Source organism: Babylonia areolata, chromosome 27 (assembly GCF_041734735.1).
Source record: "Babylonia areolata isolate BAREFJ2019XMU chromosome 27, ASM4173473v1, whole genome shotgun sequence".
In the NCBI taxonomy this organism is placed as follows: Eukaryota; Metazoa; Mollusca; class Gastropoda; order Neogastropoda; family Buccinidae; genus Babylonia; species Babylonia areolata.
The window spans coordinates 2,852,151-2,864,833 of record NC_134902.1 but is presented as its reverse complement, the minus strand read 5'-3'; the positions used below and the strand labels follow the sequence as shown (position 1 = coordinate 2,864,833).

Genomic DNA, 12,683 nt, shown 5'->3' with positions numbered 1-12,683 from the left:
TTTCCTGTTGTAACGTTATCCAAACGCTGTGGACCTATCGATCACGAGGCCAGGGCAGTCACTTCTACCTTGGTCTCATGTGGTGATGCTCTGTTAAACTCGTGTGTGTTTAAATTGTTTGTATGCCTTGTAGATAAAACATATGTTTGCTGATGTGGCTCAGAGTCTGTTTTCCAACCAGATTCAGAATGTTTCCACCAAATTTCCTGATTGAAATGTATGTTTGCTGATGTGGCTCAGAGTCAAAGTTTTCCAACCAGATTCAGAATGTTTCTACCAAATTTCCTGATTGAAATGTATGTTTGCTGATGTGGCTCAGAGTCAAAGTTTTCCAACCAGATTCAGAATGTTTCTACCAAATTTCCTGATTGTTCCTTCAGACACTTGACAGGGGTTGGCATCTCTGTGGTCATAACTGAATCATGATTACTTCCCTTAGATCTGGGAATGAATTCCCAACTTGAGTGTTTTGTGAAGGCCTGTGAATTAAACTGGGAGGCAGGACTACACTGGTTCTTAGAGCTGCAGTCCTGGGGGTTAGTTGCTCTTTGGGGACCATCCCAACGCCGACTGTTCTAAAACCCTCTTGGCCGAGAGAGTGGGGATGTAATTTGGGCACGACATTTTCCACTTGAATCACATTCCAGCCCAGATAGTCGGGACAGCAGTTGATCAGACATGACCATCATGCAAAACTTGACTGGCATGTTGGGTGTATGTATAGATCAGGCATCTGCTCCCACATGCCTTAGTTTTTTTCTTTCTTTTCTTTTCTTTTTTTGTACATGATTTTGATGGGCGCCATAGCCGAATGGTTAAAGCGTTGGACTTTTGATCTGAGGCTCCCGGGTTGGAATCACGGTGACGGCGCCTGGTGGGTAAAGGGTGGAGATTTTTCCCATCTCCCAGGTCAACATATGTGCAGACCTGCCAGTGCCTGAACCCCCTTTGTGTGTATACGCAAGCATAAGATCAAATACGCACATTAAAGATCCTGTAATCCATATCAGCGTTCGGTGGGTTATGGAAACAAGGACATACCCAGTATGCACACCCCCGAAAGCGGAGTATGGCTGCCTGCATGGCGGGGTAAAAACGGTCATACACATAAAAAGCCCACTCGCGTATATATGAGGGAACGTGGGAGTTGAAGCCCACGAACGCAGAAGAAGAAGTAGTACATGATTTAACCCAGAGTATTATTTTTCTGTAAGGCCCAGCTGCCTCAGGTAGGGTGCCTGATTCTATTTTCCACACCTCAAGGCAGGACTGAGTGCGTTGGGTTACACTGCTGGTCAGGCATCTGCTTAGCAGATGCGGTGTAGCGTACATGGCTTTGTGTGAACTCGGTGATGTCTCTTTGAGTAACTGAACTGAACTGAATTGTTCAACTTATTCTCCCCACCCCCACACCCACCCAAGGGGATCAATATTTACAGGGTTTTTTTTCAGCCTTGATTAGACCCTGTGTGGTCAGCTGGGTAATTAACAATGATGATTATGATGATGGCCTCATTTCTGTGACATGTTCCTTTGTCGACATGGACATAGTCTCTCAATCTTTGACTTGTGGAGATGACTTTTGTTTTCATTTTCAACGGGCGCAATAGCCGAGTGGTTAAAGCGTTGGACTGTCAATCTGAGGGTCCCGGGTTCGAATCACGGTGACGGCGCCTGGTGGGTAAAGGGTGGAGATTTTTACGATCTCCCAGGTCAACAAAATTCTGTGCAGACCTGCTAGTGCCTGAACCCCCTTCGTGTTATATGCAAGCATAAGATCAAATACACACGTTAAAGATCCTGTAATCCATGTCAGCGTTCGGTGGGTTATGGAAACAAGAACATACCCAGCATGCACACCCCTGAAAACGGAGTATGGCTGCCTACATGGCGGGGTAAAAACGGTCATACACGTAAAAGCCCACTCGTGTGCATACGAGTGAACGCAGAAGAAGACGACGCAGAAGAAGAAGTTTTCATTTTCAGTTTGTTTCTCAAGGAGGCGTCGCAGCGTTTGGGCAAATCCATACACGCTACACCACATCTGCTGGGTAGATGCCTGACCAGCAGCATAACCCAACGTGCTTAGTCGGGCCTTGAGCGCGTGCTTGTATATTTTGTGCACGAGTCAGAGTGGATTTCTTCTACAGACTTTTGCCAGAGGACAACGCTCTCCGCTGCCATGGGTTGGTTCTCTTGCAGTGCGCCAACTGCCCACGGGAGCTGGGTTTATCGTCTCATCTGAATGACTAGACGCTCAGTTCGATTTTCCAATCAAACTTGGGAGAAGGGGCGAGAGAGGGATTTGAACCCCGACCCTCGCAGTCTGTGTTGGCAGATGAGTGTCTTCCTCCCTTTTTTGTGTTTGTGTGTGTGTGTGTGATGTGTTGTTGTGTGTGTGTGTGTGATGTTGGATTGTTGTGTGTGTGTGATGTGTTATTGTGTGTGTGTCAATGTGTTGGTGTGTGTGTGATGTGTGACTGTTGTGTGTGTGTGATGTGTTATTGTGTATGTGATGTGTGACTGTTGTGTGTGTGTGATGTGTTATTGTGTGTGTCATGTGTTATTGTGTGTGTCATGTGTTATTGTGTGTGTTTCATGTGTTGGTGTGTGTGTGATGTGTGACTGTTGTGTGTGTGTGATGTGTTATTGTGTGTGTGATGTGTGACTGTTTTGTGTGTGTGATGTGTTGTTGTGTGTGTGATGTGGTAATGTTGTGTGTGTGCAGATACAATCGGCTGGCCAGCATACCTCGATCACTAGCCAACTGCGAGAACATGGAGGAGTTCAATGTGGAAGGCAACAACATATCACAGCTGCCTGTGAGTGGGGCTGATGTACTGCTAAATGATTTCCTGTGTGTGTGTGTGTGTCTGTGTTGGTTTGTTTGTGCCCTGTTTCCATGATTGTGATATGCAGGTTTTTGTGTGTGTGATATTGTGAGGTTGTGTGTGTTTGTGTGGGTTTACCTCTGTGTGTGTTTGTGTATATGTGTGTGTCTGATATTGTGAGGCTGTGTGTTTGTGTGGGTTTACCTCGGTGTGCGTGTGTGTGTGTGTGTGTGTGTTTATGTGATATTGTGAGGTTGTGTGTGTTTGTGTGGCTTTATCTCTGCGTGTGTGTGTATGTGTGTGGGGGTTGATTTTCTTTGTTTCATTGTTTATCAAATTGTGTGTGTGTGTGCATTCACAATTTTCATTAAGTGTTCTTCTGTGTGTGTGTGTGTGTGTGTGAATGATAACACAAATCCAGAATATTAAGAAGCAAGTATTGATAAGGTTGATAGTTGTGCATCTGGTGTTATTGATGACTGTGATAAAAGTGATAACAGTATTTAAGGTAATGGCATTGTTAATGGTAATGATGATGACAGTAGTGATGACAGTGTTTACGGGGATGACTTTAAATGGTGACGCCGATGTTGAAGGTGATGACAGTGTCAGTTATGGAAATGATGACGATGCCAACAGTGACGACGACGACGGTGTGTTACAGGAGGGACTGTTGTCCAGTTTGTCCAACCTGACCAGCATCACGCTGTCCCGCAACAAGTTTGAGAAATACCCCACGGGGGGGCCCTCCCAGTTCACCTCCGTCTATGTGAGTTACCTACCCTCTGTGTTCACTCTTCTGCTGATGGCTCTGCAAGTCTGTCTGTCTGTGTCATTGTCTGTCTCCTGTCTGTCTGTCTCTGTCTCATTGTCTGTCTATCTATCTCTATCTCTCTCTAACAGTAAGTATTATTCTTAGTCTTTCTCTTCTCTCTCTCTCTCTCTCTCTCTGTTTCGGAAAGATGTAGGTTTTATGTATGTGTACATAACTACATGCATGTATATGAATGTGTATTGTGTGTGCGTGTGTTGATGTAAGTTTGTGCCTGCCTATGTGTGCGTATGTGTTGGGGTAGCTGTTAGATACGCATGTATGTTAAAATGTATGTATACAGTGTGTGTGTGTGTGTGGGCGTGTGTGTGTGTTTGTGTGTAGTCACATTTTGGTGTGTGTATGTAACATAGATATAATGTTTTATGTTAACAAAAGCGTTTTTGTAAAGCACCTAGAGCAGATTTCTGGATAGTGTGCTATATAAGTATCCATTATTTTTATTTTTTTATTTTTTTAAGCCAGACATGAGAGAGAGCCTGTGTGCTGTTGTGTGCTTCCTGGGTTCCTCGTAATATACGTGTGTCGTCAGTCTGAAGGAAAAAGAAAAAAAGAAAAGCTACATCTTTATCAAGGCCAAAATTAACATAAAGAAGAGAACCGTACGGTGGTTCATGAATTTACATATAAAGAATATCTTTCAGGCTTCTAAATAAACGTTGTGAATTTTAAAAAACTATATAAACAATGACTATAACAACAGCCACAACAACAGAAAATCAATAACCCACAATCTTCTCATTCATTTGATGGACACCCCAGTCTCTGTGATTACCCACAATCTGACACTGTCTGTTCCCCCCCATAGAAGACTAAAAGCAAGTAATGGGTGTAATTATAAAACCAAACATATCTTGTAAATTTGCAAAAATAAGTCACTGAAAATGTTCAAAATCCTTTTGTCAGAACAGTGATTTCAACAATGAAATTTTAGCCTTTTGGTGACCTGGAAAACAAGGAAATGGAGACGAGCATACCGCACGTGGCTCTGGCTTAAGCAAGCCAGGGAACCCAGACGAAAATCCAGTGTAAGCGGGCCTGCACACCCTCTCTGCTAACTCCATGTGACTCTCTTTCTTGTCCCCAGTCCATCAACATGGAGCACAACCAGATCAACAACATCCCGCTGGGCATCTTCTCGCGGGCCACCTCCCTGACCAAGCTGAACATGAAGGACAACCAGCTGACAGCCTTGCCCCTTGACATGGGGTCGTGGGTCAACATGGTGGAGCTGTCGCTGGGCACCAACCAGCTGACCAAGATCCCGGACGACATCAAGTCGCTGCACAAACTGGAGGTGTTGATCCTGTCCAACAACGCCCTGAGGGTCAGTTTGAAGTGTGTGTGTGTGTGTTTGTGGAGGGTTGGGGGGTGTGATTGGAGTGCGTTGTGTGTATGGCAGGAGGAGAAGGGTTGCATTAGTGTGTGTGTGTTTGGAGCATCTCCAACAGTGCCCTGAGGGTCAGTTTGAAGAGGGTGACAGGGGGAGGGTTGGTGTGGTGTGTGGGGAGGGAATGGGGTGTATTGTGGTTTATGTGTATGTTGATCCTCTCCAACAACGCCCTGAGGGTCAATTTGAAAGGGGGCTGCGGAGGGGGGGGGGGTTGATTTGTGTTTTGATCCTATCCAACAGTGCCCTGAGGGTCAGTTTGAAAGGGGGAGTGGGATGGGGGGAAGGGTTGGTGTGGGGAGGGGTGTATTGGTTTGTGTGTGTGTGTATTTGTGTGTTTTGATCTTATCCAAAAACGCCCCAAGGGTCAGTTTGAAAGGGGGAGTGGGATGGGGGGGAGGGTTGGTGTGGGGAGGGGTGTATCGGTTTGTGTGTATTTGTGTGTTTTGATCCTCTCCAACAATGCCCCAAGGGTCAGTTTGAAAGGGGGAGTGGGATGGGGGGGAGGGTTGGTGTGGGGAGGGGTGTATCGGTTTGTGTGTATTTGTGTGTTTTGATCCTCTCCAACAATGCCCCAAGGGTCAGTTTGAAGGAGGGGGGTTGGGGGTGGGGGGGTTGCATTAATGTGTATGTGTATTTTGATTCTCTCCAGCACCCTGAGGGTCAGTTTGAAGGGGGAGGACTGGTGTGTGTGTGTGTGTGGTGGAGGGAAGGGGGTGCATTGTGTGTCTGTGTGTGTGTGTGTATGTGTTTTAGGTCCTTTCCAACAACGCCCTAAGGGTCTGTTTTAGGGGGGAGGGGTTGGTGTGGTGTGTTTGGGGAGGGAAGGGGGTGCATTGATGTGTGTCAGTTTGTGCGTGTGTAAGTGTGTTGATCCTCTCCATCAATGGTGTGAAGGTCAGTTTGAGGGAGGGTGTGTAGGTGTAGTGGGGTGGGTGTGTCATGTGCGGGGAAGGAAGGGGGTGTAGGGTGTGGGGGTGTATCTGTTTGTGTGTATGTGTGTCATTTTGTTTGTGTGTGTGAGTGTATGTGTGTGTCAGTTTGTGTGTGTGAGTGTATGTGTGAGATGGAGAGGGTACAAGAGGGAATTAGAATTGAAGTGATATTCAGCAAAGTTAAAACCAAAAGGGACAGGAACTTTGAACATCAACTTTTTCGTGTGACAGAAAGAATTTCCTAGTTTTATATATTGCAGAGAAACGAACAGTATACTTACACACACTTGTGCTCACATGCATGTGTGCACGCACACAGTGTTATAGAAAAAAATGTGATCCAGTCCTTTTCCTGTGTTGTTTTAATTGTCTGTCATTTGTGAATAAGTTAGTCTTGATTTAATCACTTGCACTTAATGTCATGTTATTGGAAGATTAGAATGACCACTACACCCCATCCTGTCCAACATTGTCTCTGGTGTGGCTGATGTGTGTAAACTGTGTGTGTGTGTGTGTGTGTGTGTGCAGAAACTGCCTTCCACGATTGGAGAGCTGAGCCGACTGAGGGTGTTGGACCTGGAAGAGAACAGACTGGAGAGTTTGCCTCAGGAAATTGGTGGGTCTTTCTTCACCCCTCTCTCTCTCTCTTATGCAGACAACAGGCAAATTTGCAGACTGTTCGCCCACCTTGTGCCAGACCATTTTGTTTAAAAAAAAATCTCTTCACTCGTTAGGGAATTTTGAGGATACAGGGGTAATAAAAGAACAAGAAAAAAAAAAGAGATTTACCATAAGAGCTGTAAGAAACCAAAATCATACGACAGACACATCAAAGTAACTGTTCACATTCTTTTTGTGTTCTATTGAACCAAACTGGGATGATGGAAAAATGGGAATTGACATGTTTGAGGTCTCTCTCCACTGTTTGCCACCAGTTTATCCCTGGCTACTGACGATACTTAGATCACCATGTTTTTTGTTTGTTTGTTTGTTTGTTTGTTGTTTTTTTCTCTCTCTCTCTCTGTGTCTCCTTTACTCACTCAATCCCCTCCCTCTCCACAAGCTCTACACCTAAGTACAATAATATGTATGTGCACACTGAATACTACCCTCAGGATTTTTTGTGGGCCTGACTCAGTGTTCTGGTATCTTAACGGATACTGATCATAGGTTACGTAGGCTGAGTTCTGATTCAAAGATAAGGTCAAGATTTTTGCACTTGCCGTATTTAAATTTGGAGATGGACAGTTTTGCTATTAACAATATCGTATTGATTTCCTTTCGTTTTTCATCAGTTGGAATGTCCATTTTTGTTGCACCAGAGCTACTTTTTCATCCATGTCACCATGTATTTGTTGATTCCCGCCAATATATACATATATAATAATACACACTACTTATGCTCGAGTGATGCCTGTCAGCAGCATGACCTTAAGCACTAGTCAGACTTCGAGTATGTGCCTATGAATTTGTGTACCTATCAGAGTGGATTTCTTCTGCAAAGTCATAGGTTCTTTATCAGAGCGCCAAGTGTGTGCTGCATTCAGGACCTTGGTTTATCGTCTCATCCGAATGGCAAGACGCTCAGTTTGATTATCCAGTCAAACTTGGGAGAAAGGGCGAGAGTGGGATTTGAACCCTGACCCTCACAGACTCTGTACCCCAGCCCCTGATTGATTGTGTACTGGCAAAAACACTTCGTATCCAGTTTGGCCACCTTTGTAATGGTAAGTAAGTTAAGTCAAACATAATTAAAAAAAAAAAATCCTGTGCAATAATGTCTAACTCAATCAGTACGACGAGTTTTCTCCTTTGCTTTTCCCCACAGACGGCCCATTTGTAAGGGTTTGGGGAAAAAGTTACAAAAAATACAAAATACAGAGTAAGAAAATGAAACTTTCAGAACTGGTTTATTACGTGTTGGGCTATTTTGTATACAAAAATTCAAATGTCTTATCTTATTTTTACAGTTTTGCCATTATGTAGAAAATAATGCCAATTTCCCCCACCCCCTCCCCTCTCCCGATTCACCATACCCCTGCTTGCTTTCTGCACTTAATTCACTTTCGTCTTTGTCATCATCCACCTCTTCAATGTCCAACCCTTCAGCATGTAGCATTTCAAGTTCTTCGGCAACACTAAAACGTTGCCGTCGCTGCCTTGTTCGCTCCACAACATTTTGAGAAGAACCCGCTTCGCTAACAGGCTGGCACACGAGCAGACGACCGGTCTGCGACTTTGTCAGCGTGTGTGCAAGACGGGCTACACATGGCAGGTGGCCAGTCATACCATTCGGTTGTGGAGTGACCCAGAATAGCACACTCTGCTTGGCTAATCACAAAATCACGTGTACAGCACGTGATGGATTTTTATTTTTGGAAAATGCTATTCCATTCTGTCGTCCGAAACCGAATACATTGTTTGTAGGAATGCTCACGCGTTCCGTCATCCGGAGAGAGTTAACTTGGAAAGCTGTAGAACATGGTATTTTGTTGGTGTGTAAAATGAGTTTTAATTACACATACTTAACCGTGACCCAACTAGTGCAGACTCCGGCAGGGGTCTGACATTCCTGTCCTGTGCAAACTACTATCCGCCTATGCGGAGCAGACGAAACTACGGCCGATAACCTCCCGGAAGTAGGTAACCTCCCCTTTGTCCCGCTGGTTATCGCCCTCTTTTTCCGGCAGCCATCATGACTCCTGTACCTGTGCTCTTCATACGGCTAAGTTTTTTCGTATTTTCTGTCTGTCTGTCGATTCCCTGGCGTTCTTGTTTGTGGTCAAATTATGTCTCCAACCAGGTCACATAATTATGTAGCTCGATTGGGGAATCGTGCTAAAATTAAGCCGCGATCGCAATCGATTCGCTGACACTCTGGGCCCTCTACTACTGGCCCTCTAAACAACGCCAACCCGCCGCCTTCTCCACTTCCTCCGCTCCCTCCGGTCGACTCCAGACCTCCGCCACCTCCTCTGGTGACTTCTAGAGGTTTGTGGTCACACACTCAGGTCAGTGTTACCTTTCATGTCATTTTTATCGATCCGCGAACTCACTCGACGCGATCCGCGTTTTCTCGGCCCTGCCAGTCGGCAGTGTACGAGTCGATCTCCTCTATCTCTTTACCATACCCACAGTTGCACCAATGGAATGGCCACAATCCCTTGGGGACAAAAAAAAAAAAAAAAAAAAAAAAAAAAAGGCAGCTTGTCTTGGATCCGCACGTTAGACTGGGCCCTATGTGCGATGCGTCCGTGGTGGCGGCCGTGACATCGGATCACGCGACCCCCCACGCGGCTTGCCTCGACCGTCTCGGATCCAATAGCGACCGAGGCGTGTAGGGATGCCCTCCCCTGGTGTAGGGAGGAAGGTGGACCACTAGGGGACACGCTTGCCCATACGCGTGCACCCTCTCCTTGTCCGGATCACCCGATCCAAGGGAGGCAACCCCTGCTTCGGCACCCTTGCCGGTGACTGCCGCAGTTATTTCCCTTGCACCGGCACTGCTCCTCGCCTTCAGTGCGAGCGTGTGCACGGTCCTACCAAGCTATGCGGTGATGACCCCATTTGCCACACCGCCGAGTGCTGCTGTTTCCCATCCACTAATGGTGTCTCAGCAAGCTACTCAACTAAACAATCAGCAACTCATCGCTAAACTTGCTGCAGCAATTATGCACCACTCTGCCTTCTGGTGCGGCGCCTTGCGCCCACAGAGCAAGTACGTGCACGCCCCATTGGAACTTTGGCAGTGTTGGATTCTTCTGCCCCATTGCCTAACTCTGCTGTTTCCCAGACTGATATTGGCACTTCCACGTTGGAGTACCTCTTATATCATATCATATATCAATATCAAGGCATGCAAGCCTGACAAGGCCTTTTACCCGCTTGAAGTGGGGAAGAAAAAGAGAGCCCCACGTATGTCTGTTGCATTTTTCAACATTGAGTGCGCAGTGCCTGAAAAATCAGAAAATATGTAAACGAGTTTTGTTTTTAAGTTTTCACAATGAATATCAAGATAATTCTTAAATGTATTAATAACTCGATCCTGCCTCTCGGCAGTGCTCGGGCCGATCTTGTCTATCACTTTATCCGTCAACACACAACTGACAACCGAACGTCGGTCCTCTCGCAGGAGCTATTCGCGAGATTGGACCGCCGTTCAGCAACAGGGGGATGCACATCCCACGGCAAGCCGACGGACTTGTCACCCCCCTCGTCCACGACGCCCATAACACTGGATTACGGCGCCGTCATGCTACATGCCCCGACCGTCTCGCGTACGATGGCGACCGATTCGGGTTGGGATGCCCACGGCACAAAGGGACATTATAATTATTCCCCTTGCGCTCGTTTTCACCTGTGTCGGTTACGGTGGCATCGAACCACGGACTCTCACACACAACATGACACTCCTCCCTGTCCAGCGAGGACACGTCGCACAAGGGGGATATGTGCTCTAAAGACACCTTCCTTTTCGATGATTTTCGGCGCCAAGGGAGGCAACTCCACATTTGTAACCTAGGCGCTTGAAGCTGTGGTTAGTTTCGCCGACACAGCACATCACTCCTGCCCCCCGTGCTGTCCACCAACGATGTTTTCTTTCGGTTTCTCATTGGGTCCTCATGCCCAGTCAGGGACTTTACACATCTTTGCATAGCAACTGCACTTTTCTTGCTGTTTCTCAGGCTATTGGCCACAGGAAATGCATCACAATATTTCCCCTTCTATCCATTTGATTTATTATCACAAGCAACAATCACGAAATATATATATATATATACATATTTAAAAAAAAAAAAAAAAAAAAAAAAAAAATCTATATATATGTATATATATATATATACATATATATATATATATATACACACACACATATATACATATATACGAGATATATTGCTACATTCAGACACATTCTGCTTTCACTTATAGATGCGTACTTATCCATCGGTATACACATGTGTATGTGCTTATGGGATAAGTTCAGACGACTTTCATATTAACATGTACAATTATATTTCTATCTCTATTCATTGACATCTATTCATTGAGATTCCCTACATAGCAATATAGGCACACTTGCATTTGCGGCCTTCTGTTCACAATGCCCAGAACTCTCTGCCTCTACGTACTGGCACTTTATTCATATGCGTATGTACATCTCATATGTAGGTGCATGGACAGATTCCTTTCCATTGATGATTATGCACACTTACCCACTTACTTGGGTATATCTGTGCACGCTACATGTATGCTTATACAGCCGCTTATTTCTTGTGTTTCGATCTCTTGTCATTGGCATACTTCTGACATCATCACTTGAGCTGATGGAAGTTTTTATTCCCTCGGCACATACATGTATTCATTGTCATAAATTCATCCCTACCTTGCTTTTGGAGGACGACTGCACTCACAAAAATAAAATAAAATAATAATAGCCTCATTCACGCCTGAATGTATGCTCCTTCACATTTCAGTAGGGGTTGGTCCTTTGGGATCCACACACACCCCCTTCACACCCACAGGGCTAAGAATGCCTCTCTTGGTGCAAGGACGGACAAGGCAACCCAACTCATTTGCCTGCAACAATCACCCATAAGGCTGGAGATGCACAAGGAAGGATGAGGCAGTCCAACTTAGAGGTGCCACTCTGGACACACATGCCTTTCATTCCTTCCAAGTTTGTAAGGCATCCCTTCTTTCTCCCCTTGCCTACAACAACCATCGGTTTGCACCACTGTGATTGTGACAAAAGCTCCACACAGGCCCTACATCCCAGCCATCCTTCCCATGAACAGGTGTCTATCCTGCCTTACAAGTTTTAGCGGACCCAAAAACTGCCCACTGGGCAGGAGACAATCACCCTCAGCCCATCTCTTCTACTCCTCTCTAGTAGCAGAAGGCCTGGGTCATAATTGTTTTACTCTACATTTGGGAGAAAGGCATATTGACGAGGACGGATGCGTCCCACAAAGCACAACGAACCGTCCATTAGCCACAGGGGTGTACCTTTCTGCCCACTCATACCAGCACGGCAGATGCCGCATTCAAGCACATCAGTTCACCCCATCACCTTGCTTGAACACAAATCCAGCATCAACGTCTCAAACAATTGGCATTTGAAAGCACTTTCTGCACTTAGTCTCCCCTGCCCGATCCTTTCGGCCTCTACACACAACTACTGCTGTGGTTACAGATGGCCATTCCTCCTCAAGCACTGTCTTTCCAATGAGACACTTCCAGAGGTTTCTAGCCTAGGCAGGCTATCCCATCATGGAGCCCCAGCCTTCGGTCAAGGGCCTGTCAGAGGATGACTTTGTTGTCACTTCGGAAGCAAGCACCATGTCTTTCTGACACACGGTTGCACCACAAGACCCCGTCAACTCTTTCCGGCTTCCTTACATTGCAACATAATCTGCATGGTGAACACCTTCGTCCCTGAAGCACACAGCAGCTGTTTCCTGATTTACCCATGCTGATTGGTGTCCTTCTAGGAACAGTATATGATAATCAGTCGTGTACGACAGTCTCCATCAGAACAGCAGAGGAGGCATCTGCTGTCCAGTCTATTCGGGCTGGAATTCGATTATACAATTTATAGTAGAGAGTGTTTTGCCCAAGTTGCATCCCCGGTCCCTCAATCAAGAGGGCCTTAGGACTCATCATTGGGACGGTTCCAAAAGGCTACCTAGGCC

The 12,683-nt window shown here is 45.9% G+C and overlaps 1 protein-coding gene across 7 annotated transcripts in view; it reads left to right on the top strand.

Annotated features, from left to right (window-relative positions):
* Nucleotides 1-12,683, top strand: part of LOC143301581 (uncharacterized) — a 63,032-nt gene that overhangs the window by 29,630 nt on the left and 20,719 nt on the right. For all 7 annotated transcript variants that reach the window (XR_013057812.1, XR_013057811.1, XM_076615961.1 and 4 more), the window contains 4 exons: nucleotides 2,729-2,822; nucleotides 3,496-3,600; nucleotides 4,751-4,990; nucleotides 6,517-6,604. Coding sequence is in view for 5 of the 7 variants with exons in the window: in XM_076615961.1 (XP_076472076.1) it covers nucleotides 2,729-2,822; nucleotides 3,496-3,600; nucleotides 4,751-4,990; nucleotides 6,517-6,604 (527 nt within the window). In the remaining 2 variants the exon portion in view is untranslated. The remainder of the gene's footprint in view (nucleotides 1-2,728; nucleotides 2,823-3,495; nucleotides 3,601-4,750; nucleotides 4,991-6,516; nucleotides 6,605-12,683) is intronic.